Raw genomic sequence first — 26,922 nt, forward strand, 5'->3', positions numbered from 1 at the left:
CTGAGTTGCAGAGTCATGTGACCTTGATTTTTTATTTTTATTTTTCCTTTATCTTTTCTGTATTTTCTTTAACCAACATTACTGGAGAGTTCACCGTCATTGTGGAGTTTAAAGCGTCAGGTATGGGAGGACAGGGAAGGCAGGAGCAGGGAAGTAGGGGTTACCAGCAGTTTCATCGGACCTGGACCACGTTTCTCTTTCTTCACTCTGCTGACCTCCCCTGTGGGCTATGTGTAGCCACATCAATAGTCTGAGGGAGGTGACAGAGCCACTTTTTTCTGCTGCCCAGACAAGGTTGGTTTATCTGTATGCATTAAGCATGTCACTCAAAACAAAGGCCAAGCTGGGGGTGGAGGACAAGGGAAGTGGGTGGTGGAGAAGGCAGACAAGACTGTGAGTCCACCTGCCAGGCCTGGGGGCCAGTCACATGTAGACTCCCCAGCCCAGCTGTGGAGCAACTTGGCCAGCTCTGTGTGGGCCTTAAGGACTGGTCCTGCCAACAGCTGGCTCCACTCCTGCCACCTCTCCCTGGGGAAGAAACAACCTTTCACCTGGTCTATACGGGGGGCAGTCGTGCCAGGCCAGGCTGCTCAGTGGAGTGCCTAGGACTCATGTGGGTCCCATCCAATGCTCACGTGGGGCACAGGGAATGTTGAACAGGTAGCTGGGTGAGCCAGGTGGCCCTGGGACAACATTATCTTAGGGGTAAGAACCTGAGATTCTGATATGTAATAACAGGTGACTCTTCTCCTGAGTCACCCGGCATCCTCTATTTTTGTGCAGAGACTGAGGCTCCATCTGGTTCATGATTGGGCTTTACACACACACAGACACGTGTGACAAGTGGGGTGGGGTGTCCTTAGAGGCCAGTCCACAGGGTGAAGCCAAGGCCATGGAGAGCGAAGGAGCCTGTGCTTGGAGCTGGCTCCGCAGGTGGGTCAGGGGTGAAGGCAGAGAACATGGTTCTGGGCCCACCAGTGGCTGCAAGCACAGGAGCCTACATCATCCAAAGTGAGCTACGACCTGGCTCGGAGTTCACTTCTTTGGGGTCTCAGATGGTGCTGGGGGTTAATGGGGCCTGGAGACTAGGGAGAAGGATGGCCTGGATGCTGACAGCTGATTATCGTTCAATCCTCACAGCAGATCCATAAAGGGGGAACATTATCATTGCCCCCATTTTTCAGATGGGAAAACTAAGGAACAAAGAAACTAACTAACTTGCTCAAACATACACATCTAGGAAATTGCTGAACTGGATTGGAACCCTATTAGTGAGGGCGTGTGTGTGTGTGTGTGTGTGTGTGTGTGTGTGTGATTGCTCATGTGTGTGAATATCTACGTCTGGCGCCGGGTATGTACATGCTTGCCTGTGTCTAATGGGAGCATCTACCAGTCCCTTGCCTGGTGGCTGGGTGCAGGTGTGCACATCTGATCCTGCAGTACCCCCTGGTGCTCACACACTCACACTGCACACAGGACCCTTCCTGTCACCCTGCCACGGAGAGGCTCCCTGGGTCTTCCAGTCCCTGCCCTGCAGGGCCTGTTCCGTTTGAGTGTGTAGGTGCCCCAGCTTGCTCCCCTCCGCTCTGTGGCTGCTGGGTCCTGGGGCAGGGCCATCGGTGGATGGAGGATGCCCTGGCCAGCAGGGAAGGGGAGTTCCGTGAGTAGTGGCCCAGGGAAGGGAGAATAGAGAGGCAAGAAGACTGGAATCCCAGGAGCGCCCCTTGTCTGAGCACTCCCCCAAGCCACTGGGGCCGTGCCAGGCCATTCCCCTCCCTCCCCGTGAGGAGAAAATCCTAGAAGCTGGGGGGAGGAGGAGGAGAGGCAGGGAAAGTTGGCAGTGAGACAGGGTCTGAGGCCTCACCAGCAGGCTTGCCCACCCCTTCAGAGCCCTTTGGCAATGGTGACACCAAAGCTGGTGATGTCTCCCACCCAACAACCCCTGTCTCCCCGTGGCTGCCAGGTGTGCTGCACCCTCAAGCCCGCAGGAAGAAGCCTGTTTGTACATCCAGGATGGTCAGAACCGAGCCCTTGATTCCCAGCTGCTCCTGCTCACCTCCAGGCAGCCCCGGGAAGTCTTCCTTCTCCCACATTTGTGTCCCCTTGGATACCAGGTCTGCCTGTCGCTTCTAAATCTAGAGCCCACCAGTGCCTTCCACCTACCCGGAAGCCTGCACTGGCCCCCTCCCTGCTCGCCCTGTCCCCACTCTCACCCACCACCTCCAACCTTTTCATGTCATCCCCGGGTTACCAGTCCAGCCCACAAGGGCCCTCACAGTCCGGTCCTTGCTGGCCTCTCCAGACGTACAGAACTGTGTTTTCTCAGCACATCTCAACCTTCAGGCCTTTGTTCCTGCTGTTGCCTCTACCAGGAACACCCTTCCTCTTTGTCTCCACCCCTCGAGCCTACTCCTCTGGCCTGTGCAACTTCTGCTTGTCCATGAGGTCTCAGTTTAGATGTCCCCCCTTCCCTGTCCCAAGTCAGGGCTGGTCTATGCCTCCTCGCGCCTACAGCCCTTTGCGTCCCCTGTGACACACTGTGAATGGGGCCTGTTGAACCTGTCAGGCTCTCTTACCAGCTTGTGGGGGCAAGTTTCCTGGTGGAAAGAAGGGGAGAAGAATAGGAGGCCTTCAATGGTGTGTAAAGAACTTGAACTTGCCCCGGGGACGACAGGGAGCTTTTGAGCAGAGGAAGGGCACGACTCAGAACCCCTCTGGTTTGTGACTCTCTTTTCTGCCCCAAATGAACTTTCTCCAGACAGAACTGGTCTCACCTGCAAGTGTTCTTCATGTAACCATCAGCAGCCAGGAACTTAGTCAGACTGAGGAAGGGTCTATGTGGGACCAGAGTTGGCAGGATGGGACTCAGCGCAGGCAGGGGAAGTCATTGTGATATGTATTAAAATCCAGATTTCTCAAGGGAACGGTGCATTGATCCTCAAAAACAGAAATGTGTGCCCCCCACTCAAAAACCTCTGGCTGGGCTTCCCTGGTGGCACAGTGGTTGAGAGTCCACCTGCCGATGCAGGGGACACGGGTTCGTGCCCCGGTCCGGGAAGATCCCACATGCCGCGGAGCGGCTGGGCCCGTGAGCCATGGCTGCTGAGCCTGCGCGTCCGGAGCCTGTGCTCCGCAACGTGAGAGGCCACAGCAGTGAGAGGCCCGCGTACCGCAAAACAACAACAACAACAACAACAAACCTCTGGCTGCTTTTTACCTGTCTTAGCCTGGGTGGGTAGACCTCGTCTTCCCTCTGTGACAACAGCCTGACTGATGCACTAGTCCAGATGCCTACCCCAACCTGTTCTCCTGTGTCCCGGTGGGTGCTCCACGACCTGTGCCAAGCAACCCCAGAAGGTGATCTTCCCTAGCTGGAGGGGGAGGAAAGAGCCCAGGCAGGCCATAAAGGGGTGAGGTGCTGGTGCTGGGAAGCTTGCATCTCACGTCCAAGGGTCAGGGCTCTGGCCCTGCTGGACTCTGCTCTGCCTTGTACAAGGGCCAAGACTGGACAGCACGGACAAAGGGACTTCCCTCAGCCCTAGTCAGAGGCCTCTGGGGCCTGAGATCCGTTCTTGGCTGGATCCCCTTATGCCTCAGGACTCCTCTGACTCCAGGTCTCTGCTGTCAGAGTCCGCCCACTCTTCTGGTCAGGGAGGACAACACCTGTGCAGAGCTAAGCGGAGCTGTGGTGCCTAAAGGGCCTGGGTTCAAGTCCAACAGTCACCATTCTCACACTTTCTCAGTCTTTCACTTACTCACCAAGCATCCTCTGATTCCAAGTCCTGACTGATCCTGCTATGGGAGATGCAGAGTGGGGTCAGGCTGATTTCCACACTCAGAGAGCTTCTCAGAGGAGGACAGAAACACTGACACTGATAATGCTAGCTTAGAGTGCGCTATGCTGTAATGGACACAGATAGGCCCAGGCCCAGAGAAGGCAGGGAAGACTTCCTAGAGGAGGAGGGTCTTCTGGGGAGCTTGAGATATGAGCTGGAACTCTCCATGAAGCAAGTGGGAAGAGGGAGAAGTTTGGGCAAAGGCCCCCTAGATGGGAAGTAGGTGATATGTCAAAGGAGTCATGGAGGGGCTGATGCTTTAAGGGACATGACCACCCATCAGCCTGGTTTGGGTTAAAGTCTCCTAGCAGCAGGAGAAGGAGGCTGCCTTGTTGGGACGCGGCCACCCTTCGGGTTGGCCCCCAGCCCAGAAGACCCAGGACCTGCCTCCGAGCTCCTCCTGGGCCTTCCTGCCCTTCTGCTTCTGCTGCCACTGCCAGATCTTGGTGGGAAGTGTCTCTGCCCAGAACTGCTGTCAGGCCTTCCTTAGCTTCTGGCTGACCCGTGCACCAGGCTAATTTCCAGGTATTGCTCTGAACAGTTGAATGGGGGCCAAGGAGGCAGCCCCTTGCCATTGGCATCCCTGGCTGGGAGGAATGAATGAAGACAAAGGTCTCCTCTATTGCTCCCTGGGAGGCAGACCTGAGTAGTCTAGGCCCAAAGCCAGGCATGCCTGTTTGCTTACTCACCCTGTCCAGGAGAAGTGGGTCCACGGGGCCATCATGGTGAGGCTCAGCTCCTGCTCCTTCTCTGTGGCTTCTGGAAAGGTTATGAGAGGGACAGACCTGGATCAAGGTCATGTGGGTCCTGGAGGAGACTCAAGGGTCCCCTCTGATGACCTGAGACCTCTGTGTCTGCATGCCCCACCCTACCCTGGTGGAGCCGGCAGCCGAAGGATCTTGTGTCTGTTCATCCTCACCCGGCATGGAGCTCTCATCCATGAGGAAAGGACCCCCGAAGATGAAGGTCTTCTCAGCCCCATGATCAGCCCCGCACCTAGCCCGGCTTGATCTTCGCAAAAGAACTGGGTCGATGCTGGAACTCATAGAAAAAGATGGAGACCCCAGAATCTGTGGAGAGATGGCTGGATGAGAAGTAGATACCCACAGCCTGGTCAGGTCCTATCTTTGGTAAGCCAGGCTCATCATAACACCAATACCAGTAATAATAATGATGATGACAAAATGATGAACAGCAAGCCTTTACTGAGTGCTTGCTAGGTGTTGAGCACCATTCCATGTGCTTTATGTGTCATTGTTTATTTTATCCTCATAACAACCTATGGATTAGCTCATTATATATTATTATTGCCATTTTACAAACGAGGAGACTGAGGCACAGAAGGGTTAGGTATTTGCCAGAGGTCACAAAGACAGGAACCTGGAGCTGTTCTAGGACTGTGTTAGAGATTAGCCATGAGATTTGGAGGAAGCAAGACTTTTCTCCCAGGAGAAGGGCTGAAAGCAGAAGAAATCACTCATGAGTCAATTGAATCCCTGAGAATTGGTGATAAGTCCTGCTGGGTGACCTTTGGCAAGTCACTGCACCTCTCTGTGTCTTGGTTTTCTCCTCTGCAGAGTGCCCTGCCAGAGTCGCCTCTCATTGCTGTGACACTGCATCCCTGAGAGGAAGTGGAGAGTGGGGGTAGCAGTGGAGCCTGGCACCATGTCATTTGTGATAACTCAGCTCCTGGTCCCAAGTGGGAAAGGTGGGACAGGTAGATAGGGATAGGCTTACCTTAGAGGTTTCTGGAAAAATTCAATGTTCATGACAACGTTGCTTATCAATTCCTGGAAGGCTTCTCATTTGGCTTGTCCATCTGAGCTGCTGTGTAGGTACTCATTTATGATGGTGGCATCACCTCAGTGGGCACATCCTGGGGCAAGAGGCTTGCTCAGGTCCCACAGCCACAGCAGACCCTCCCAAGAAGCTCCACACCCTCCTGCCTGGCCTGTCACATGTCCCAGGGCTCATGTGCCAGGAGCTAGCCTCTTGCCGCCCTTGGGGGTTCTAGATGGTGTCTGGGAGGGATAAGGTCAGATCTGGAGTAAAATGCTAGCTCTGCAATCACTTTTGGCTGTGTGACCTCAGACAGGTTGCTGAGCCTCTCTGAAAGGTAGTTCCTCCCTGGAAGTTTGTTTGGCAGCCTATGTGAAGCACAGTGTTCTGGCCTGGAGCAGGTGCTCAGTTAACGTTAACCAGGAAGTTAGTGAGAGAACAAATCATGGGCACTCCCCACAGCTCCAGAGAGCAGTGATGAGGTTGTGTGAATGAGGAGGGCTCTGGGGGGTCTCAAAGAAGGGAAATGCACATAGACTGAGCACCTCCTGGATACCAGCTCCTTGGTAGACTCTTCAAATGCAGCATCCAGTATCCTTCTTAAACAGCTCACATGGGTGGGATGTATCATCCCCACTTACAGGTGAAGAAATGGGCTCAGAGGGGTTAGGATAACTGTGGACAAGTAGCTAGGGTTGGGGCTTGACCCCAGGTCCACCTGGTTTCACATCTGACAATGCAATCTGAAGAGCTGAAGCTCTGGGATCAGACAACTGGCTCAAGCTCTGCCTCTGCCCTTTACCCATCATGAGACCTGGAGCCTCAGTTTCCTCACCTGTAAAATAAGGATAATGAAAGTCCCTACTTCACAGGGTTGTAATGAGGATCGAAGGAGATGAATGCCTGTCCCAGTGCTCAGCACAACACAGTTCCTGGCAGAGAGTATGTGCTCATCAAGGGGCAGTCTATGATGAAAATGATGGTGATGATGATGATGGTGATGACCTTCCTTTGAGAACCACATTGACTCATGTCCAAGGGGATTCATGGATAGAACTAAAATTCAGCATCTGACCCACAGGGCTTGGTGGTAGGTAGGTAGCTGTGGGTGCTAGAGGGGAGGAGTAGAGACTACGCTGGGTTCGGCCCCACTGGACTACCCCTTCCTGTCTTCTGCCAAGTAGGGCCTCAGGATGGCAGGCCTGTCCTCCAGGCTCATGTGACCCAACTTATCCAGGAAACCCCAGCCCTGCAGGGACAGCAAGACCCTCTCAGCGCAGCCTGATCGCCGCCCATGCTCCCCGACCCGCACCTTCCCACCCAGCTCCCAGCCAGGAGTAGGCAAGTGTTCACAGCCCTGCAGCCATGAGCTCGTCACGGAGCCCAGTGTGGCCAAACCCACTAGTCTGCAGACCCCCCAAAATAAACTTCAAACTGGGGAGGGAGGGAAAAGCACCAAATACAACAGGCAAGTGGTTAACAGCAATCTCAGAATTTGTTCAATATTTTCATAGAATAACATCAAGACCCCCAGGTGCTGTAGCAGGGGCTACAGGGAAAGTTCAACCACTGTCTTTAAAATCAAATGTTGGTTACAGTTTTAATGGCGCAGTCTCTGGGTTCAAATCCCAGCTCTGCCACTTACTGGGTGCATAACCTGGACCACTTAAATTCTCTGTGTCTCAGTTTCTTTTTTTTTTTTTTTAAACAATTCAGACTTTCTTGTTTATTTTTAAAATTATTTATTTATTTATTTATTTGGCTGCACTGGGTCTTAGTTGCGGCACATGGAATCTTCATTGCCGTGTGCAGGATCTTCGTTGCAGCATGTGGGATCTTTAGTTGTGGCATGTGGTATCTAGTTCCCTGACCAGGGATCGAACCTGGGCCCCCTGCATTGGGAGCATGGAGTCTTAGCCACTGGACCACCAGGGAAGTCCTCTCAGTTTCTTAATCTGTAAAAGGAGTGACAATATCCTGCCTCATAGGATTGTTGTGTGGACTGCGTTAAAGGCCCTGACAGAGTAAGCATGATGGAAAGGTTAAAGTTATTAAAGTTAATTTCATGGCTCCTAGGCTCTTTGTTAATCTTTGTAAGAGCAGGAACAGAAAATCCACAGATGAATAAACACAGAGAGTGTATACCCAAAGGGAGACATTAATCTTCACTAAGAATTAAAGGACTAAACTAAAGTCACAGAAGCTAAAGTAGCAAAACTTTTTTAAAAAGTTGGTCTACAAGATCAATATACAAAAACCAATTGTGTTTCTGTACACTAGCAATGAACAATCTGAAGATGATATTAAGAAAACCATTCCATTTACAATAGCATCAAAAAGAATAGAATACTTAGGAATAAATTTAATAAGGGAAGTACAAGACTGTACATTAAAAACTAGAAAACATAATTGAGAGAAATTAAAGAAGACCTAACTAAATGGAAAGATGTTCCATGTTCATGGGTTAGAAGACTTGATATTGTTAAAATGGTAATACTTCCCAAACTGATCTATACATTCAGTGTGATCCCTATGAGAATCTCAGCTGCTTTTTTTTTTTTCAGAAATGAACAAGCCGATCATAATTCACTTGGAAATGCAAGGGACCCAGAATAGCCAAACAATTATTATGGATTGATTTGTGTCTCCACATAAAAAATATGTGGAGTCATAACCCCCAGTACCTCAGAATGTGACCTTATTTAAAGATAAGGCCGTTAGTCAAATTAAGATGATTACAGAGGTAATCATTGGGGTGGGCCCTAGTCTAATATGCCTGGTGTCCTTGTAAAAGGGGGAAATTTGGACACAGAGACAGATGGGTCAGAGGGAAGACAATGTGAAGCCAGAGGGAGAATGCCATCTATAAGCCAAGGAATGTGTGAGGCTACCAGAAACTAAGAAAGAGGCATGGAGTCTCTCTCACAACACTCAGAAGGAACCAACCCTGTTAACACCTTGATTTCAGACTTGTAGCCTCTAGGATTGTGAGACAATTAACTTCTCTTGTTTAAGTCACCCAGACTGTGGTCCTTTGTTATGGCAACTCTGGCAAAATAATACAGCAACCCTGAAAAAGAAGAACAAAGCTGGGGAATTCACACTTCCCAATTTCAAAACTTACTACAAAACTACAGTAATCAAGATAGTGTGGTAGTAGCACAAGGATAGACATAAAAATTAACAGAGTAGAATTGAAAGTCCAGAAACAAGCTCCTTCATTCATGACCAATTGATTTTCAGTAAGGGCACCAAGACAGTTCAATAAGTAAAGAATAGGTTTTTTTCAACAAATGATGCAGGGGCAGCGGATAACCACATGCAAAAGAATCCCTAATTCATACCATATACAAAAATTAACTTCAGATGAATGTAATTCATTCATATAACAGCTAAAACTATAAACTTCTTAGAAGAAATCATAGAGGTAAATCTTTATGACCTTGGATTAAGCAATCATTTTTTAGGTATGACACAAAAAGGCCAAGCAACAAAAGAAAAAATAAATTAAACCTCATCAAAATAAAGAATTCTTGTGTTGCAAAGGTTACTGTCAACAAAGTGAAAAGATAACCCACAGAATGGGAAAAATAGTTGCAAATCATATATTGGATAAGAGACTTGTATCTAGAATATATGTAAATCTTTACCACTCAACAATAAAAAGGCAAATAATCCAAATGGTCAAAAGATTTCAGAAGACATTTCTCCAAAGGAGATATAAAAATGGCCAATAAGTGCATGAAAAGATGTTCACTATTTTAGTCACTAGGGAAGTGCAACTCAAAACCACAGTGAGACACCACTTCACACCCACTGGGATGACTACAATCAAAACAAAAGATATTAACAAGCATTGGCAAGGATGTGGAGTAATTGAAATCCTCACACATTGCTGGTGGGAACGTAAAATGGTGCAGCTACTTTGGAAAACAGTTCAGCAGTTCCTGAAATGATTAAACAAAGAGTTGCTATATGATCCAGAGTTTCCATTCCTAAGTATATAACCAAGAGAAATTAAGTCATATGTTTGCACAAAAACTGGTACATAAATGTTCTTAGTAGGGGAATCCATAATAGCCAAAAACGTGGAAACAACCCAACTGTCTATCAGCTGATGGATGGATAAACAAAATGTGGTATATCCATACAATAGACTATTCAGCCACAAAAAGGAATGAAGTACTGATATCTGTTACAACATACATGAACCCTGAAAACATTATATTAGATGAAAGAAGTCATACACAAAAAACCATATACTGGGATTCCCCTGGTGGTCCAGTGGGTAATACTCCGAGCTCACAATGCAGGGGGCCCCAGTTCCATCCCTGGTTGGCGAACTAGATTCTACATGCATGCCACAACTAAGAGTTTGCATGCCGCAACTAAAAGTTCCCGCATGCTGCAACTAAGACCTGGCACAGCCAAAATAAATAAACAAATATTTAAAAACCAAACAACCCCCCCCAAAAAACCAAAACCCATATATTGTATGATTCTATTCTATTCTATGTCCAGAATAGGCAAATCCATAGATTTGACAGAAAGTAGATTCGTGATTGTCAGGGGCTTGGGGGGGCGGTGCGGGGAGGAATGGGAAGTGACCGCTAATGGGTACTGGCTTGTTTTGGGGTGATGCTGATGCAAATGTTCTGGAATAAGATAGTAGTGATGGTTGCACAACTTTGTGAGTATACTAAAAACCACTGAACTGTACACTTTAAAGGGGTAAATGTTATGGTGTGTAAATTACATTTTTTAAAAAAGGTGACATTTAGGCTTCCCTGGTGGTGCAGTGGTTAAGAGTCTGCCTGCCAATGCAGGGGACACAGGTTCGATCCCTGGTCTGGGACGATCCCACATGCCGCGGAGCAACTGGGCCCTTGCACCACAACTGCTGAGCCTGTGCTCTGGAGCCCGCGAGCCGCGGGTGCTGAAGCCCCCCGCGCCTGGAGCCCGTGCTCCGCAACAAGAGAGGCCACTGCATTGAGAGGCCCGCGCACCGCAAGGAAGAGTGGCCCCTGCTCGCCGCAGCTAGAGAAAGCCCACGCACAGCCACAAAGACCCAACACAGCCAAAAATAAATAAATAAATAAATTTATATTTTTTTAAAAAGTTGACATTTAAAAATGGTGGTCTTCAAATGCTGGTAAAGTTGCAATGAAACTTGTAGACTCCAGGGACTTCCCTGGCGGTCCAGTGGTTAGGACTTCGCGCTTCCATTGCAAGGGGTATGGGTTTGATCCCCGGCTGGGGAACTAAGATCCTGCAAGCCGCGCAGTACTTCCAAAACAAAACAAAACACCCGTAGACTTTGCTGGTGGCAGTTTAAATCGGCAGAGCAATTTCAGAAAGTGTTACGCCAATGGCGACACGTACGACGTGGAGAGGTCTCCATAAGGGATATGAGTTACTTTCCATGGCTAAAGCTTTCACCGTGGATATTTAGTAAACAGCTAGTTGGCTGAAAAATTTACAGTTTATGGAAATTCACATAACATACAATAAACCATTTAATAAAGTATACAATTCAGTGGCATTTAGTGTGTTTGCAATTTTGTGTAACTACCACATCTCTCTAGTTACAAAACTCTTTCACTTCCCCAGCAAGACACCCTGTACCCATCAAGTAGTCACTCTTCATTCCCACCCCTACCCCCCCTCACCTCACACACCAATACCCCCATCCCCTGATGACCTGATAACCTTTAATCTGCTGTCTGCCTCTATGGATTTACCTATTCTGGATGTATCACATAAAAGCAATCATACAATATGTAACCTTTTGTGTCTGGCTTCTTTCACTTAGCACCACGTTTTTGAGGTTCATCTAAGTTGCAGCACATATCAGTATTTCATTCCTTTTTCATGGCCGAATAATATTTCACTGTGGCTGCACCACAATTTTTTTATCCATTCATTCATTAAAGGGCATTTGGGTTGTTTCTACCAACACTACTATATGAATACTACTACTATAATTATGAATAATGCTACTATAAACATTTATTTATACGTTTCTCTGTGGTCCTATGTTTTCATTTCTCTTGGCTGTATAGGTAGGAATGGAATTGCTGGTCATATGATAATTCTGTGTTTAATGTTCTGAAAAACAAACAAGCTCTTTTCCACAGTGGTTGGATGATGCCCTTATAGAGCCTCAGCGCCTTGGGCCTGAGCAGCTCTGCCAAGGGGCCCGAGGACTGAGGATACCCAGGGTGTATGTTGGGGGTGACTCTCAGGTAGGCCTGCTCTCTTGGAGGACCCTCAAATGACAGGGCAGAGGCAGGGCACTACCCTCCAGTGGCCCTGAGACCCAGGGGAGGGATGATGGAGGAAAGGGGGCAGGAAGACTGCTATTAACAACTCGAATCCCATTCCAAATGCAGGGAAGATGTGACTTAAGAGCCAGACCTCCTGCACTCAAATCCTGGCTTTGCCAAGTGGCAGCTGTGTGACCTAGTACAAGTTACTTCACAGCTCTGGGCCTAGTTTTGTCATCCATAAAACAGTGATGATAACAGGAACCAACCTCATAGGGTTAAAGTGAGGTTACATTGTGAAAACACGAGGCAAGAAACCAGAGCCAATGGAAGCCTGTTCTTGTGTCAGGACAGGGTCTCTCAGGGTGTCTGTCTCTGTGCTGGCTTGGGAGACTCCCACTCCAAGGCGGGGTAGGACTTACCTCTGGGCCTCAGTGTCAGGAACATGGCTGGCTGGGAGTGGGAGGTGGGGGGATGGGTGGAGAGTATGAGGCACTGGCAAATATTTGCTGATTCAAAGAGTTGGATGTGTTGATTCAATGAGGGACAGGGTGAGGGTCATGCCTGGACTAGGTGCCAGATCCTCTCTTGGGGTTCCAGCTGGCACCTCGAGTTGGAGAGCCTGAGGATCAAACTTCTGCCAGAAATAACCAGTGCAGCTTCCTGAATCCTCTTTGGAAGCCTTCCTGGTGGGGCTGTTCCCTCTCCCAGAATCTTGACACATAGGTACATTCAGGGCCTCATGAGAAAGAGAGGGACTGAGAAAGAGAGAGAGGCAGGTAACCAACCACAATGAGATGCCACTACATACCCATTAAATTAATCAAATGTAAAAGACTGATAAGACCAAGTGTTGGCAAGGGTCTGGAGCAATTGGACCCCACCTACATGGCCGGTGGGCGTGCAAAAATGGAACAGTCAATTTGGAAGACAGTTTGGCACTTTCTTTAAAAGTTAAGCATACACTCTCCATATCACCCTGTGATTCCATTCTTAGCTATTTACTATTTACAAAATGAAAGCATACGTCCATACAAGGACTTGTCTGAAAATGTTCATAGCAACTTTATTGAAAATAGCCAAAAAATAGAAATCACTCAGATGTCCATCAATGGAAGAATGGATAAAATGTGGCATGTCATATATGGAATACTATTCAGCAAGAAAAGAGAACTACTAGTTGAATCTCAAAAACATTATGCTAAGAGACAGAAGCTGGTAAAAAAAAAAGATTTCATTTCTATGACATTTTAGAAAAGGCAAACTATAGCAACAGAAAGCAATTTAGTGGTTGTGAGGGACCAGGGTCAGGGCAGTGCAAAGTGGCGTAAAGGAACTTTTTTTTTTTTTAAGATTTTTTTTTTTTTTTTGCGGTATGCGGGCCTCTCACTGTTGTGGCCTCTCCCGTTGCAGAGCACAGTCTCCGGACGCGCAGGCTCAGCGGCCATGGCTCACGGGCCCAGCTGCTCTGCAGCATGTGGGATCTTTCCGGATCGGGGCACAAACTCGTGTCCCCTGCATCGGTAGGCGGACTCCCAACCACTGCGCCACCAGGGAAGCCCCAAAGATTTTTTTTTTTTTTTGATGTGGATCATTTTAAAGTCTTTATTGAATTTGTTACAATATTGCCTCGATTTCATGTTTTGGCTTTTTTGGCCACGAGGCATGTGGGATCCCAGCTCCCTGACCAGGGATCGAACCCGCACCCCCCACATCAGAAGGCGAAGTCCTAACCACTGGACCACTAGGTAAGTCCCTAAAGGCACTTTTCTGAGCAATGGATGCATCCTAAAACTTGATGTGATGGTGGTTGTCTTATACATTTATCCCAATTTATCAAACTGTACACCTAAAATGGGTGAATTTGATTGTATGTAAATGGTCCCACAATAAAGCTGTTAAAAAAATAAGATTAACTAAAACTAGTCCTAAAAACTAGTTCTGGGAATCCACTTTTGGGAAGTGTACTGTGCATATGCAGGACTGAAAAACATAGAGGCATGCATGCCACAGGTGCTCAATAAATGCTTTCAGGATGCCGGTGGGCGGTGGGGTGGGGAAGCATTAGCACCAGGCAGTGTTCTTTAGAAGGAAAGCTCCTTCCGGCTCCAGAGTTGTTCATCTCAAGCTTAAGGTTATGCTAGTCTGTCATCTGGTGGCCATAGTTGGCAACGCAGGAATCTCCAGCCTTCAAGCCCAACTTCAGGAGGCTCTATGGTGGGGCAGAAAGAAGAGGGACCTTCCTCCTGGGAAACCTGGCGCCCAGAGGGTCAGAGATAGGGAGTCCTGGATCTATGAGAAGAGGGATACAGCTTCTTAATGATAGAGAGAAAGTGCTTTGGTGGCACAAACAGGCAGAGTGAACATAATTGGTACCTTTGCATGTTGAGATAAAATGTAAGATAGGGTCTTTTTTTGTGGGGGGGGGAGATGGTGCAGGGGGAATAAAAGTTTGGGGAAACAATGAGATAAGTAGGAAAACTAATCATGTGGATACCCACAGTGAGTTGGTGAGTTGGGCAATGCTCAGCAGAGGGGGCGGGGGGAGGGCAGCAGGGTAGCAAGGGGAATTCTAAAAGGCAACGGAGACCTCCCTGGATGAAGAGGCCCTTGGGAGCCAGCCGACAAGAGTCTCTTCCCCTAGATATGCCTGGATCTTCTGACCCCTCAGTCCTACTTCCAGGAAACATCCCACAGATAAACATCCTCATGGATGTGCTACAGTCATGTAAAGTTTGGGCCCTACAGTGTCTGCAGAACCACTGAGAATGAAGACAAACTTCTGGAGGCAGTGACCGAGGAACCCGCCTGCTTCTCCTGGCCACTGGGCAGCTGGTCCAGGCTCCAGGGACCCACGGACAAGCCCAGTCCGAGTTCCTACAGAAAATGGGGTCAGTTACCTCCGTGGGACACTGATAAGTGAATGAGTAGGTTGTTTAAATGTCAATGATAGACGGCACTTAATCTAGGAGGACAATGAGTGGGGACAGGGACATTTACATTCTAAGTAGTTGGGAGCCTCAGCGGGGCTGAGACCTCGGAGCTCCCAGGCTCCCGGTATCCAGGCTTCCTATTGGCCATTGACAGATGGAAAGCATGGGGGCCTTGCTGAGAGCCAAGTGTGGGCGACATGCCCCAAAGCACCTTCCTTCAGAGGGAGAGGAGAAAGAGGGTGGGGAGGGAGTGGGGGTGAGGGAGGGAGGATGGGGCCCAGGGCCCAGTGGGGTGCTGAGGAAGGTAAACCTCCACTGGGGTTTGCTCATCCAGCTTCCTGGGAGGGTTTATGGATCGTGTCTAACAAGAGAGGACCCATGGCAGGCTTGGGAACTGACATCAGGCAGTAGGTTCTTCAATGTTTGCTGGATGGATGGATGGGTAGACGAATGAATGAATGAATGAATGAATGGCTATGTGAATGAAGGAAAAAACTACTGGCTCCTCACTGGGTGTGTGTGGGCACATCCGGCAGACCCCCACCTACACTCAAGCCCTCCCCACCCCAAACGCAGGCAGCTACAGTTCTGTGTGCTTCTCCTTGGCCTCCATTAGCTCCCGTATCTTCTGGGGTAGGGTCTTCGTCCAGAACTGGAGCCTGTGGGCCTTCAGGGCTCGGCCCACTGCAGGCTGCGTGTTCAGCTGCATGTACTGCTCTTCCTGGTTGAACACAGGCCAGTGGGGCAGACCCTCGCCGTTGGGGTTCCTGTAGACATGCCCTCCCGTGGGGCAGTGTGAAGGTCACTCTGAGCCCTACCCAGCCCAGACAGAGCACCCTGACTGGGGTCAGGCAAGGCAGCCAAACAAGCTTGGGGAATGGGGGTGGGGTTCCAGAAGGAGGAAAGAAACTACCTCCCACCAGAGCGTCAGCTCCACAGGGGACAGGGCGGCCTCTGTCCCTTCCTGATAGAGGGAGGCTCTGCGGATAACAGCACTGTCACTCCCCATCCAGGTCACCCCAAGATGGAATGAGTGTCCAGCACCCATAAGGCCCCTTTCTGTCCAGGCGGGTCCTGGAGCTGGGGAGGGGGCTGCCATGCAATTAAGGACACATCCGCTAATGAAGTCACCACAGACAAGGGGAGCCCAGGATGGGCTCAAGCCCTGCCCTCCCCACCGTGGAGGTTAAAGTAGGAGTGTGACATCTCACCCATTTTGAGCAAAGTTGGCCCAATACTTCATCATCTTCCTGCTCAGCAGCTCCTCCTCCTCAGTGAGTTGGACTACAGAGCAAGAGGACAAGGGTCCAGGTCAGGGCAACTCCAGTCCGGCTTGTGGGTCATTCTCCCTCACCCCATCCCAGGCTCCTCCCTGCCATCCCAAGGCCTGGCTCTCTGCCCGCTCCCCAGGCCCTCTCCTTGCCCAAACCCCATATATTCATCCTGGCCTCTGGCTGACCCAACACTGGGCTCATCCCTGACCCAGAAGGCTCCCTTCTTCTGAGAGCAGAAGGCCATTTAAGAAATAAATATGAAAAAGAAAGAAATCAAGGAAGGAAGGCATGAAGGAAGGGAGGGAAAGAGAGAGAGAAAGGAAGGAAGGAAGAAAGAAAGGAGGGAGGGAGGAAAGAAAAGAAAGAAAGAAAGAAAAAAAGGAAGAAAGAAAGAAAGAAAGAAAGAAAGAAAGGAAGGAAGGAAGGAAGGAAGGAAGGGAGGGAGGAAGGAAGGAAGAAAGAAAGAGGCCTTTCAAACACCCCCTCTGCACCCATGCCAGAAACCCAAGGTCAGGGTGGGGAGAGGTGGAGGGAACACGGGTTCCAGTCTGAACAATGCTAGGCTCCAGTTCAAGCTCAATCTTTCTAGCTGTCAGATCTTGGACACCTGATCCCCTCCTCCCTCTGAGCCTCGGTTTCCTCGTCTGTACAGTGAGGGCAATCACCCTCACTCAGGGCCATAGCCAATGTCCCATCCCACATCCTGGGAATGAGGAGCCTCTGAGGGACCCCCACCTAGGAAGACTCACTGTGGCGGTTCCCGAAAAGACTTCTGAAGACGAAGTGAACCTCATCTCCATGGTCTGCCCTCACATAGCTCGGCCTGACATCCTTGAAGAAGCTGGGCTGATGCTGGAACTCGTAGAAGTAGACAGGGGCGTAGGAACCTGAGGAGGTGGGGAAGACGGGCCGTGACCTGGCGGCCCCTCACCCGGATCCTTCTTGCATCCCCCATGGTGATGACATAGCTAAGTCCAAAGCTGGTTGGAATCTGGACAATGGGGTGGAGGAGCCCCAGGCTGGAGCAAGGGCAGTGGGAAGGGGCTGGGTTCAAATTGTGGCCTTGGAACTTCCTAGGCTATGGTTTTAGGCAAGTCACTGAAGGTCACTGAACCTGTTTCCTCCTCCGTAAAAGGGGGTAAATGTCTGTCTCTTAGACTAGCCATGAGGATCTACCACGATGAAGGATATCAAGTGCCGGGCACCAATAAACAGACATGGGCTAGGTTTTGGACACCAGTAGACCTCATCTGGCACCTGCAGCTCTGAGCCGCCCCCAGCCAGTCCGGCCTTAGTGCAGATGTACTCACACTGCAACTTTGCTAGTTGGAGTGCAGGGATCACGAAGATGCAGTCCCCCAGGATCTCATGGAACTGGATTCGGAGGGTCTGGGGGTCCTCACTGTCCCCTATGTACTCCTCCATCAACAGGTCACCAAACTCAGGTGGCATCATCTGCGCCAGGGGATCAGGAAGAGGCAGGTTAGGCAGGCTGGTGGGGCCGGGACGCAGCAGAGGCAGGACCGGGAGACAGATCCTGGGATGGGTTAGGGAATCGGGGAAAGGGGCCAAGCTCTGGGTGAGGGGTGCTGCATGCACAGGATATCTGGGGGCTGGACTTCCCGTGCCTTGGGATAGGAAAGGAGCCCCCTCCCCATGTGGGCAGGTCCCCAGGAACCTCACTGTCATTGTTAATATTTTCTGCAAGCCATCCTTTATGGTCTCTCTGTCCATTTCCTTCTGGGCGTCAGAATTGTTCACGACCTGGGTGGTGGGGGAGTCTCGAGTTGGAGATACGATGGGCCTGGAGCTACGAAGCTCCGAGGCCTTCCCACTGGATGGGCTCCCCCGCACCTGGAGGCTTGGGAGTGGGCCTCACCGAGGGGATGATCCAACTGTACTCATCGCTGTTTACACCAATGATGCTGGGGACAGGGTGCAAGTCGGCAGAGGCCAGCAGCTCCTGGGGGTGCTTGGGCAGGAAGATCCCGTCCACCAGGCCAGGGATGATGCTGAAGGGCTAAGAGACACTCAAGGTCAGGCTGCAGACACTTTCTGATGCCGCAGACATCTTCCACCCCTTCTTGGCTCGTCCCAGAATGCTCACACCCACCCCGGCAGGTCCTATACCTGCCTCAGCATGGCCTGGCCTCGATTTCCCATCCAGGGCTGTGAGGACACCAAGATGAGGAGCTAGAGTAACTTGCCCAGGGAGGATGAAGGGCACCCAGGCTTGCCTGCCCCACACCTACTGGAGCCTTCCCTCCACAGCCATGTCCATCAGTCAAACCTTGTTGATGGCCAGAATCTCCTCTTCATTCTTGTGCCGCAGGCAGTCCACCAGGGCCTCTGAGTCAACCTGGCCACAGGCAGACAGGTTGGCCACCACCTGTAAAGAGACCAGGCAGCGGCTGGCTCATGCTTCCAGGTAGGGGAGAGAGGTTTGCCCAGTGCCCCAGTTGGAGGCAGGTGTACCGCAAATCTCACAGAGTATTGTGAATGGATTCCTACAGTTTTGAAATTGTTCCAACTTCCCTGTTGCTCAGAGGACTCTGCCAGGGGGGCCATCCCAACTGCCTAGATGGTCCTGCCTATGATGGGGGCCCCCAGCGCAGCAGTCTTGTGGGCCACAGAATGTACTCAGCCTCTGCGCTGACAGAGGTCTGTGAATTCTGACCCTTGAACGATCCCCAGATAGGTGGCTGTTTCCAAGGTCCTCTGATGGCAGGGGAGGCCTTGTTATCCCCATTTAACAGACTGAGTAATGGAGGCTGAGAGGTAAGAGATGGGGCAGCAGGTCTGGGCTTCCCACGGTTGAGGTCACTCACTGTGGAGACCATGTCAGATGAGTTGGTGGTGAAGCCAGGCAGCAGGGCCACGCCACTCTCCATGATGGCACAGTGGAAGAGTCCTTTGGACATGGGGGACACAACATGCAAAGACACGCTTATGCTACCCGCAGACGCGCCAAAAATGGTGACATGGTCAGGGTCGCCTCCAAAGTAGACGATGTTCTGCTGGACCCAGCGTAGTGCGGCCACTTGATCCAGGTAGCCCCAGTTGCCAGTTGCGTGTTTGTCTCCAGTGCTGAGAGGTGGCAGGGATGAGGGTCATGGGACTGTCCTGGCTCCATCAGCCTGCGTTGCCGAGCCCAGCCCCAGTCTCACCTGAAGAAGCCCAGCAAACCCAGGCGGTACTGGATAACGACCACCACCACATCCTCAAAGGCCGCCAGAGCAGAGCCGTCATACATGGAAGCCATGCCCATGACAAATCCACCACCATGGATCCACACCATCACCTAGAGAATCCAAGGCACAGATACCATAGGGCTCTCACCAAGCCCAAACCCCACCAGAGCTGCTATCTAAACTAACCACCACTTTGGCTCTGTCCTCCTAACCACATGGACACTCCAGCAAGACAAAGTGGTGTCTTCATGACCTGGGCCGAAGGCAACACAAGTTCTATCAGGAGAACCGGGCCTCCCACACTCTGGGGTCCGTCCCACATACCAAAGCCCGGCTCCACTTCTCCCAGAACCCTCTCTGACATGCAAAGAAAAGGGATGTCTCTCTGATCACCCCACATGCACGCACATTAATTAAAAGTGTACTCTATTCTCATTGGCCCAACAGATAATCCATGGCTGGGATCTCCGGCCACCTCAAAGTGCATTCCTCAGCACCTGAGTGGGTCCTGGGTATGAGTTGGTTGGGTATAGGTCCTGGGTCCCAACCAGGGCCACAGTTTCTGATGTCTGGGAGCAGCCAGGGTTCTGTGACCCTGTGCCCAGGCATCAGCCACCCATGCTGGGTAAGAAAGACTCTCTTGGATCTGATAGTAAGAAGCTTCTTAACAGGGTCCACACTGCAGTGGGGCCCAGGCTGATCTTGTTCTTTTAAATCTTCTGCAGAAGAAATGCCCTCCCACCCCTTAGCCAGCTGTGGCCTGGCACTCACAGGCAGGTTAGAGCCCTCATGGGAATGGGCAGGTGTGTAGATGTTGAGGTACAGGCAGTCTTCAGACATGGAGGTAGAAGGCAGGGTCACATTCAGTAGTTTCAGAGTCATTTCTTTCGTGCTAGCGAAGTCCTGCAGACACCTGGTGACCGTGGCAGGCAGTCAGTCCTGGGGCCATGCTGTTGCCATAACCAGATCCTGGGCCCAGATATGCTCCCAACTACCCTTAGTCCCACTTCCTCTGATACCTCACTCACATGTGATCCCTCCCTAAAGCCCCTTTGCACCAAGCTACAGGCCACAGACTCTGGGGAAGCTGGGATGGAGTCTAGTCTTCCAGGAGGTCTCAAGCTTATGAGGGCTTTGGATATCAATCCTCCTGAGGCTGAGAAATCTTGACTCTGGAGGGTCTCTATGAGAACGATTGGTTGCATGTGGTGACATTCACCACCCTATCACTGTACTCAGGCAGACCTGGAACAGGGGAGTAGCCTGTATACATGTGCTGCCAAAAGGAATGGATTAATTTCTCATGAGAAGGGCAGTGGGACATCCCTCATCCCAAGTCAGACTCTCAGGGAACCTCATCACTCCCACAGTTTCCAGTTTCAAGAACATATACACGCCCCTTGGTCAATGGCATCTGGCCCTGTCGGTTGGCACAGTGACTGTGCAGAGCAGGGTCTTCTGCTCCTCAGGGATCTACAGTGTCTGCTGCTAGAGTCAGGAGCTCCTACAAGGTTCAAACCTCTCCCAGAGATACCTCCTCTGGTGGCAGAGATCACTTGCCACAACTAGAACCTAGGGAGTTGTGTGTCTCTGCTCGTCCCTTCAGCTTGTGGAGCTAATGCTCTTTGAGTGCTAAGCCCTCAGTCTGGGAAAGTTACTTCACCCTTTCAAGCCCCTGCATGCTCATCAGAAAAATGCATGTGAAAATCCACCAAACTCAGAGGGAAAACTGGCTGTTTTGAAATGACATGAAATGACAACTGCAGCCTGGCCCAGAGCTCAGAGTACCCTCTATCCCAGGGCTTAGAGTTCCCTGGACCCCCTGCTTACTTGGCTGGGTGGGAGGTCCCATCCTTTATACCACTCCAAGATTCCGGGGGCTCCGGAGGCGCAAACCGCAACAGCCCTAGAGGTGGCTTGGCGAAGGGAATTCCCAAGAAGGTGTGGATCCCCACATCAGTGTTCTTCACATGGACGAGGCTCCCCCGCACCTGGCCCGTGTGCGTGGTCCGCACGGGGCTGGCAGAGTCCTGGCCTGTGGGCAGAGAGATGGACGTCAGGGTTGGGTCTCCCCATTTAGCTGCCCTCCCAGACTGTTGATGTTGCCACCTCCTTCTTGTCCTCAGCTCAGCTCAAGGGACACTGATCTACCAACACTTGCTTTACAGATTTCCTGCCTGTAACTCTGTGCCCCCCACCCCCAACTGCCTTCACGGCCCCAGCCTTTTCCACCATGCTCACTGAGGCTCCTTGGGGCTCGGCACCATGGTTTAGCCCCATAGTTTAGCCTCAAATAAATAGTAACAAATGAGCTTGATGGGGTGAGAGTGTCCTTTCTACTCACTGTGTGCCAGGTCCTAGGAGGCAGTAGAACTGTGGGAATCGGACAGACAAGATTCCTGTCCTTAAGGATCTCACACTCTAGGTGGCAAGAATGACACAGAGAAATTATCCTCCAAACAAAGAGTGAGAGTATGAGGAGAACTACAACGAGAAGGGCAGCTGTGTCTAGAACACAAAAAGCACAGCCCGCCCTGCTGTGGGGATCAGGGAGGCAGGAAGAGAATGAAAGTCCCCTAACAGAGAGAGCTGATATTCTTTTTTCTGTTTTTTTAATTAATTAATTTATTTTTTGCTGCGTTGGGTCTTCGTTGCTGCGCGTGGGCTTTCTCTAGTTGTGGCGAGCGGAGGCTACTCTTCATTTTGGTGCACGGGCTTCTCATTGCGGTGGCTTCTCTTGTTGCAGAGCACGGGCTCTGGGTGCATGGGCTTCAGTAGTTGTGGCTCGCGGGCTCTAGAGCGCAGGCTCAGTAGTTGTGGCACACGGGCTTACTTGCTCTATGGCATGTGGGATCGCATGTGGGATCTTCCCGGACCAGGGCTCGAACCCGTGTCCCCTGCATTGGCAGGCGGATTCTTAACCACTGCACCACCAGGGAAGCCCAGAGCTGATATTCTTAATAGATAAAGAATTTCTATAAATGAATAAGAAATATGCCAGCTACGCATATTTGGTGAAAGAATATCAAACGGTGAAAGAATATGTTCAGACAGAATAAGGAATACCAGTAAACGGCTCTTACACAAATGAGGAGATGTTCATCTCACTCATGCTAAGAGAAATGCACACTGAAATCTGACTGTGATGTCAACAACTTATTTTGTCACAAAAAGCAAGACAATCAGACATTGTATGTTTTCTGTTGGAAGTCCACTGCACCACATATGAAGTAGTCTTGTCCCCAAACAAAACAAAGCAAAACCTAAAATCGGAATCTGATCAAGCCTCTGGAATATAAATACAAGTTTACGGGCATACAGGGGACAGAGAAACAGTTAAGACACCCTAGGGGTGTAATCAGCAAGACCCAAACTCTGTTATATGTGGAATCTAAAAAAAATGATACAGATGAACTTATTTACAAAACAGTGACTCAGAGACATAGAAAACAAACTTATGGTTACCAAAGGGACAAAGGGAGGAGGGATAAATTAGGATTTGGGGATTAACACAAACACAGTACTATATATAAAATAACCAACAAAGACCTATTGTATAGCACAGGGAGCTATACTCAATATCTTGTAATAATCTATAAGGGAAAACATTCTGAATATATAATATATATAACTGAACCACTTTACTGTACGCCTGAAACTAACACAACATTATAAATCAACTATACTTCAGGAAAAACAAAAACAACCCTCAAACTCTGGGATACTCTCCAGAACAAACTGGTTTCTTCAACAAAATTACAAGAAAAATAAAAGAGGCAGAGGAGGAATCTGAAGATTGAAAGAGACTCATGAAATACTTCAAAAAGATAGATAATAATAAATGTTGGAAAGGATGTGGAAAAACTGGAACCTTTGTATATTGCCGGTGGGAAGGGAGAATGGTGCAGGCGCTTTGGAAAACACCCTGGCAGTTTTTCAAAAGGTTAAACATAGGACTTCCCTGGTGGCTCAGTGGTTAAGAATCCGCCTGCCAATGCAGGGCACACGGGTTCGAGCCCTGGTCCGGGAAGATCCCACATGCCGCGGGGCAACTAAGCCCGTGCACCACAACTACTGAGCCTGTATGCCACAACTACTGAAGCCCATGTGCCTAGAGCCTGTGCTCCGCAACAAGAGAACCCACTGCACCGCAATGAAGAGTAGCCTCTGTTCGCCACAACTAGAGAAAGCTCGCACACAGCAACAAAGACCCAACACAGCCAAAAATTAATTAATTATTTTAAAAAAAGGTTAAACATAGAGTTACCACAGGACCCAGCAATCCCACTCCTAGGTATAACCCCAAGAGAACTGAAAACATATGTCCACAAAAAAACTTGTGTATGAGTGTTCATAGCAGGATTATTTATAATAGCCAAAAAGTGGTAACAATCCAAATGTCCATCAACTGATAAATGGATTGATAAAATGTACCATATCTATACAATGGAATATTATTCAGCAATAAAAAGAAGTACCGAACATGCTACAATACGGATGAAGCTTGAAAATACGCTAAGTGAAAAAGGCCAGTCCCAAAGGACCACATATTGGATTATTTCATTTATACTTCCAGAATTGGTGTATTCATAGAGACAGAAATGTTGGGGAAAGGGAAATTGATGTGGTAAACTCTGTGAATATACTAAAAACCACTTTAAATGGGTAAAAGTTATGCCATGTGAATTATATCTCAAATCTGTTATTAAAAAAAGCACATCTACTAATGTTTAAAGTAAGAACATTGTTTAAATCATGGTTTTAAAAAAGTCATAAATATCAATGAGATAATATGAAATAAGAATATTTGACTAGATGTTTGATTACATTAAGAAATTATGACAGACATATATTTCTTCTTTTAGTAGGACATGATAAAAAAAATTACAGGTGATACGATGTCTGGAATTTGCTTCAAATAATGGTGCAAAGGAGAGGTGATAATCCAGACAAAACTAAGTTGCCCAGGTCTTGATAACTGTTAAAGGTAGATCATGGTACACTGAGTTTGTTATATTATTCTCGCTACCTTAGATGAGGAGCCCTGCGGTGCTGTGTGACCTCGGGCAGTCCTGACCCTCTCTGTGCCTCAGGGCGCAGGGAGGTATCCAGTCAGCCTCCCAATTTCCCTGGTGTTATCTCCACTGGCTCCCACCTCCCTGGCGCCTTTCCTCCTGCAGGCTCAGGCTCTGCTTCTGCAGAATTTGGCAGATTTGAGCCTGGTTTCATAATAAAAAGTAAAAAAAAAGAAAGAAAACAAAAAAACATCCTTATGGAACTATACTACCCTACACCCATTAGATTAACTTGGATGAATGCGCCTGACGACACCTGGTGTGGGTGAGGTCGGAGTTAGCAGCTATTCACATGCTCCACAGAGGGCAACTGAACAATGCCTTTCCAAGTCAGAAGACTCATGCTTCTCCCGAGGAACACGCTGTCTACGTAAGTCCTTTGTGGGATGTAACGTCTGCCCATGTAATTCACTGCCTCCACCGACCTTTAATGCTTGATGTTTGTTATAGCAAAAGACAAAACCTGCTAAAATGTTCCTGATCAGAGGCTAGTTACATCAAGGATGCTTCCTCCTTGAAGAGAAGCCCTTTCATTAAACAATATGACTAAGTTCTACCATGTGGGCGTGTGGAGAAGTCACTCCCTGTGTCAGGAAGTGGAAAAGCCAGGGACCAAAAAGGGAGGCAATGTGTGACCATTTGGGTGAAAACCAAGGATGCATGCACACATCCATTCTTGGGTAAACTCCTGGTTAGTGTGTGGAAGGCCCTGGGGACCTAGATGGTCCCTGCCTATAAGCCAGGACGGGGTGGGACAGGAGAGGGTCAGACCCATCATCTGTGTTTGCCAGTTCTTCTTTTCTGAAAGTGGGTCCCATCCAACATAGCAACATTTTTAGAAAGAGGCATCAGTGAGGCTTCGCAGATCGTGGCGCTGGAAGGTTCTGGTGACCTCTTAGAGCCTGGTGAGCAAGGGGCAAGGGCAGAAGCACGATGGGTTGGGCCTCGGGGCAGTGATGAGTGTGGACGCTACCCAGGCAGATTCGACTGGGAAGGGAGAGGATAGTCAGGTCCCACAGGCAGAGCCCGTTTGGATTAGAGGATCACGCCCTTCAAGAGGAGCACAGGGGACTTCCCTCGTGGCCCAGTGGTTAAGACTCCACACTCCCAATGCAGGGGGTGTGGGTTCGATCCCTGGTCAGGGAACTAGATCCCACATGCTGCAACTAAAAGATCCCATGTGCTGCAACTAAAGATCCCGTATGCTGCAAGGAAGATCCTGCACAAGGCAATGAAGATCCAGCGTGCTGCAACTAAGACCTGGCACAGCCAAATAAATAAATAATTTTTTTTAAAAAAGGAGGGGGCACAGGAGCTGGAGCTGTGCCCAGGTACCGTGCCCACATAGCGTAAGCTATAAAGACTACCAATAAGGGCTGGCACAAAGAGAGATCACCTTTGCCCTGGAGGTCAAGACCTGCCCTCACTCGGGGTGGGTGCACGGGGTGAAGAGAAGCACATGGAAGTCTGTCTGATAGTAGGATGTGGTGGCCGGGGGATGGGGGCTTCTGTAGGCTGAGCCAGTAACCTTGCCCAGGGCTCCTGTGGAGAGCAGCTCAGTGGTGTCAGGACACCCCTCTGGCCAAGGGCGAAACACTCAGAGCCAAATGGTGGCGGGAAGGTATAATTATTGTTGTTATTACCCCCGTCAGCACCAGCTCCACCACAATCACTCGCAGGGAAATGTCCCAAATAACTCCCCAGCCCGCCCCGTGCTGCTCAGAGCCCCTAGGGCCTGCTTGTGCCTTGGGGTAGTGCGACTTGGGGCGGCCCAAATTCTCTCTGCGCCTCAGGGGGCGCAGAGATGGCGTCGTATCCCTCACACGGTTCTGGTGCTGGAACTCTCCGCCGGCTCCCACCTCCCGGACGCCTTTCCTCCCGCAGCCTCAGGTCCTGCCTCTGCAGAATTTGGCAAATCCTACCCTGGTCCCTGCCGCCCTGCGTCGGAGCCTCACCCTGGCCCGGGACAAGGAGAAGCAGGACCCCGAAGGCCACGGCTCTCAGCCGCTCGCGAAGTCGGTCCAGCTGCATCGTGGGCTCACCGGTTTTTTTTGCACTACCGGCGGACATGCTGCTTTTCACCAAGAGGCTGCGCAGGGACGCATCCAGCTGTCGACGATTGAGTGCCCCGCCCAGGCCTGGACTTTGTACTGGGAAGGGAGTAGGCGGGGAAAGATGGGTTTGGCAGGAAAGCGGGACAGAACGGGCAAAGGCCAGTGGCAGGTAGGGGCTAGCACAGCCGCTTCCCCTCTGTCCTCTTGGGCCTCCTCCGCAGGGACCTTGAGGCTTCTGCAGCCCCTCCGCAATACCAAGAACCCTCTCCACAAACCTGCGTTCAGTGTCCTTATAGTCACAGGCCCGACAAGTGTGTTCCGAGGGGGAGAGAGAGGAAGCAATACGCTGTGATTGGAGAAACCAGGAGAGCTTCCTTGAGGAGGTGCAGGATCAGGATTCCCATAGACAGATAAATGAAAACGACCTTCGTTCAGAGTGAAAGGAACCGCCCGAGTAAAGGCAGGGAAGTCTGACGGCCCTTCATTCCGAAAACTCCTCCTTGCTTTCGGGAAT

General features: G+C 50.0%; 2 protein-coding genes across 2 annotated transcripts; both read right to left on the reverse strand.

The window, feature by feature from the left end:
- Nucleotides 1-4,140: 4,140 nt before the first annotated feature.
- On the reverse strand, nt 4,141-12,328 carry CES3 (carboxylesterase 3; the record flags this gene model as incomplete). Its single annotated transcript, XM_079724042.1, is given in 7 exon segments — nt 4,141-4,311; nt 4,315-4,343; nt 4,346-4,419; nt 4,526-4,595; nt 4,756-4,837; nt 4,839-4,906; nt 12,304-12,328. Coding segments are annotated over 7 exon segments (519 nt in total).
- Nucleotides 12,329-15,394: 3,066 nt separating this feature from the next.
- Nucleotides 15,395-26,385, reverse strand: CES2 (carboxylesterase 2; the record flags this gene model as incomplete). Its single annotated transcript, XM_079724043.1, has 12 exons — nt 15,395-15,581; nt 16,026-16,098; nt 16,838-16,975; nt 17,399-17,543; nt 17,772-17,852; nt 17,968-18,108; nt 18,379-18,477; nt 18,917-19,175; nt 19,256-19,389; nt 20,051-20,192; nt 21,110-21,314; nt 26,310-26,385. 12 exons carry the CDS (start codon nt 26,383-26,385, stop codon nt 15,395-15,397), a joined length of 1,680 nt encoding a protein of 559 aa, XP_079580169.1.
- Nucleotides 26,386-26,922: the final 537 nt, after the last annotated feature.

Source organism: Hyperoodon ampullatus (genome assembly GCF_949752795.1).
Source record: "Hyperoodon ampullatus genome assembly, chromosome: 18".
Taxonomy (NCBI): Eukaryota; Metazoa; Chordata; class Mammalia; order Artiodactyla; family Ziphiidae; genus Hyperoodon; species Hyperoodon ampullatus.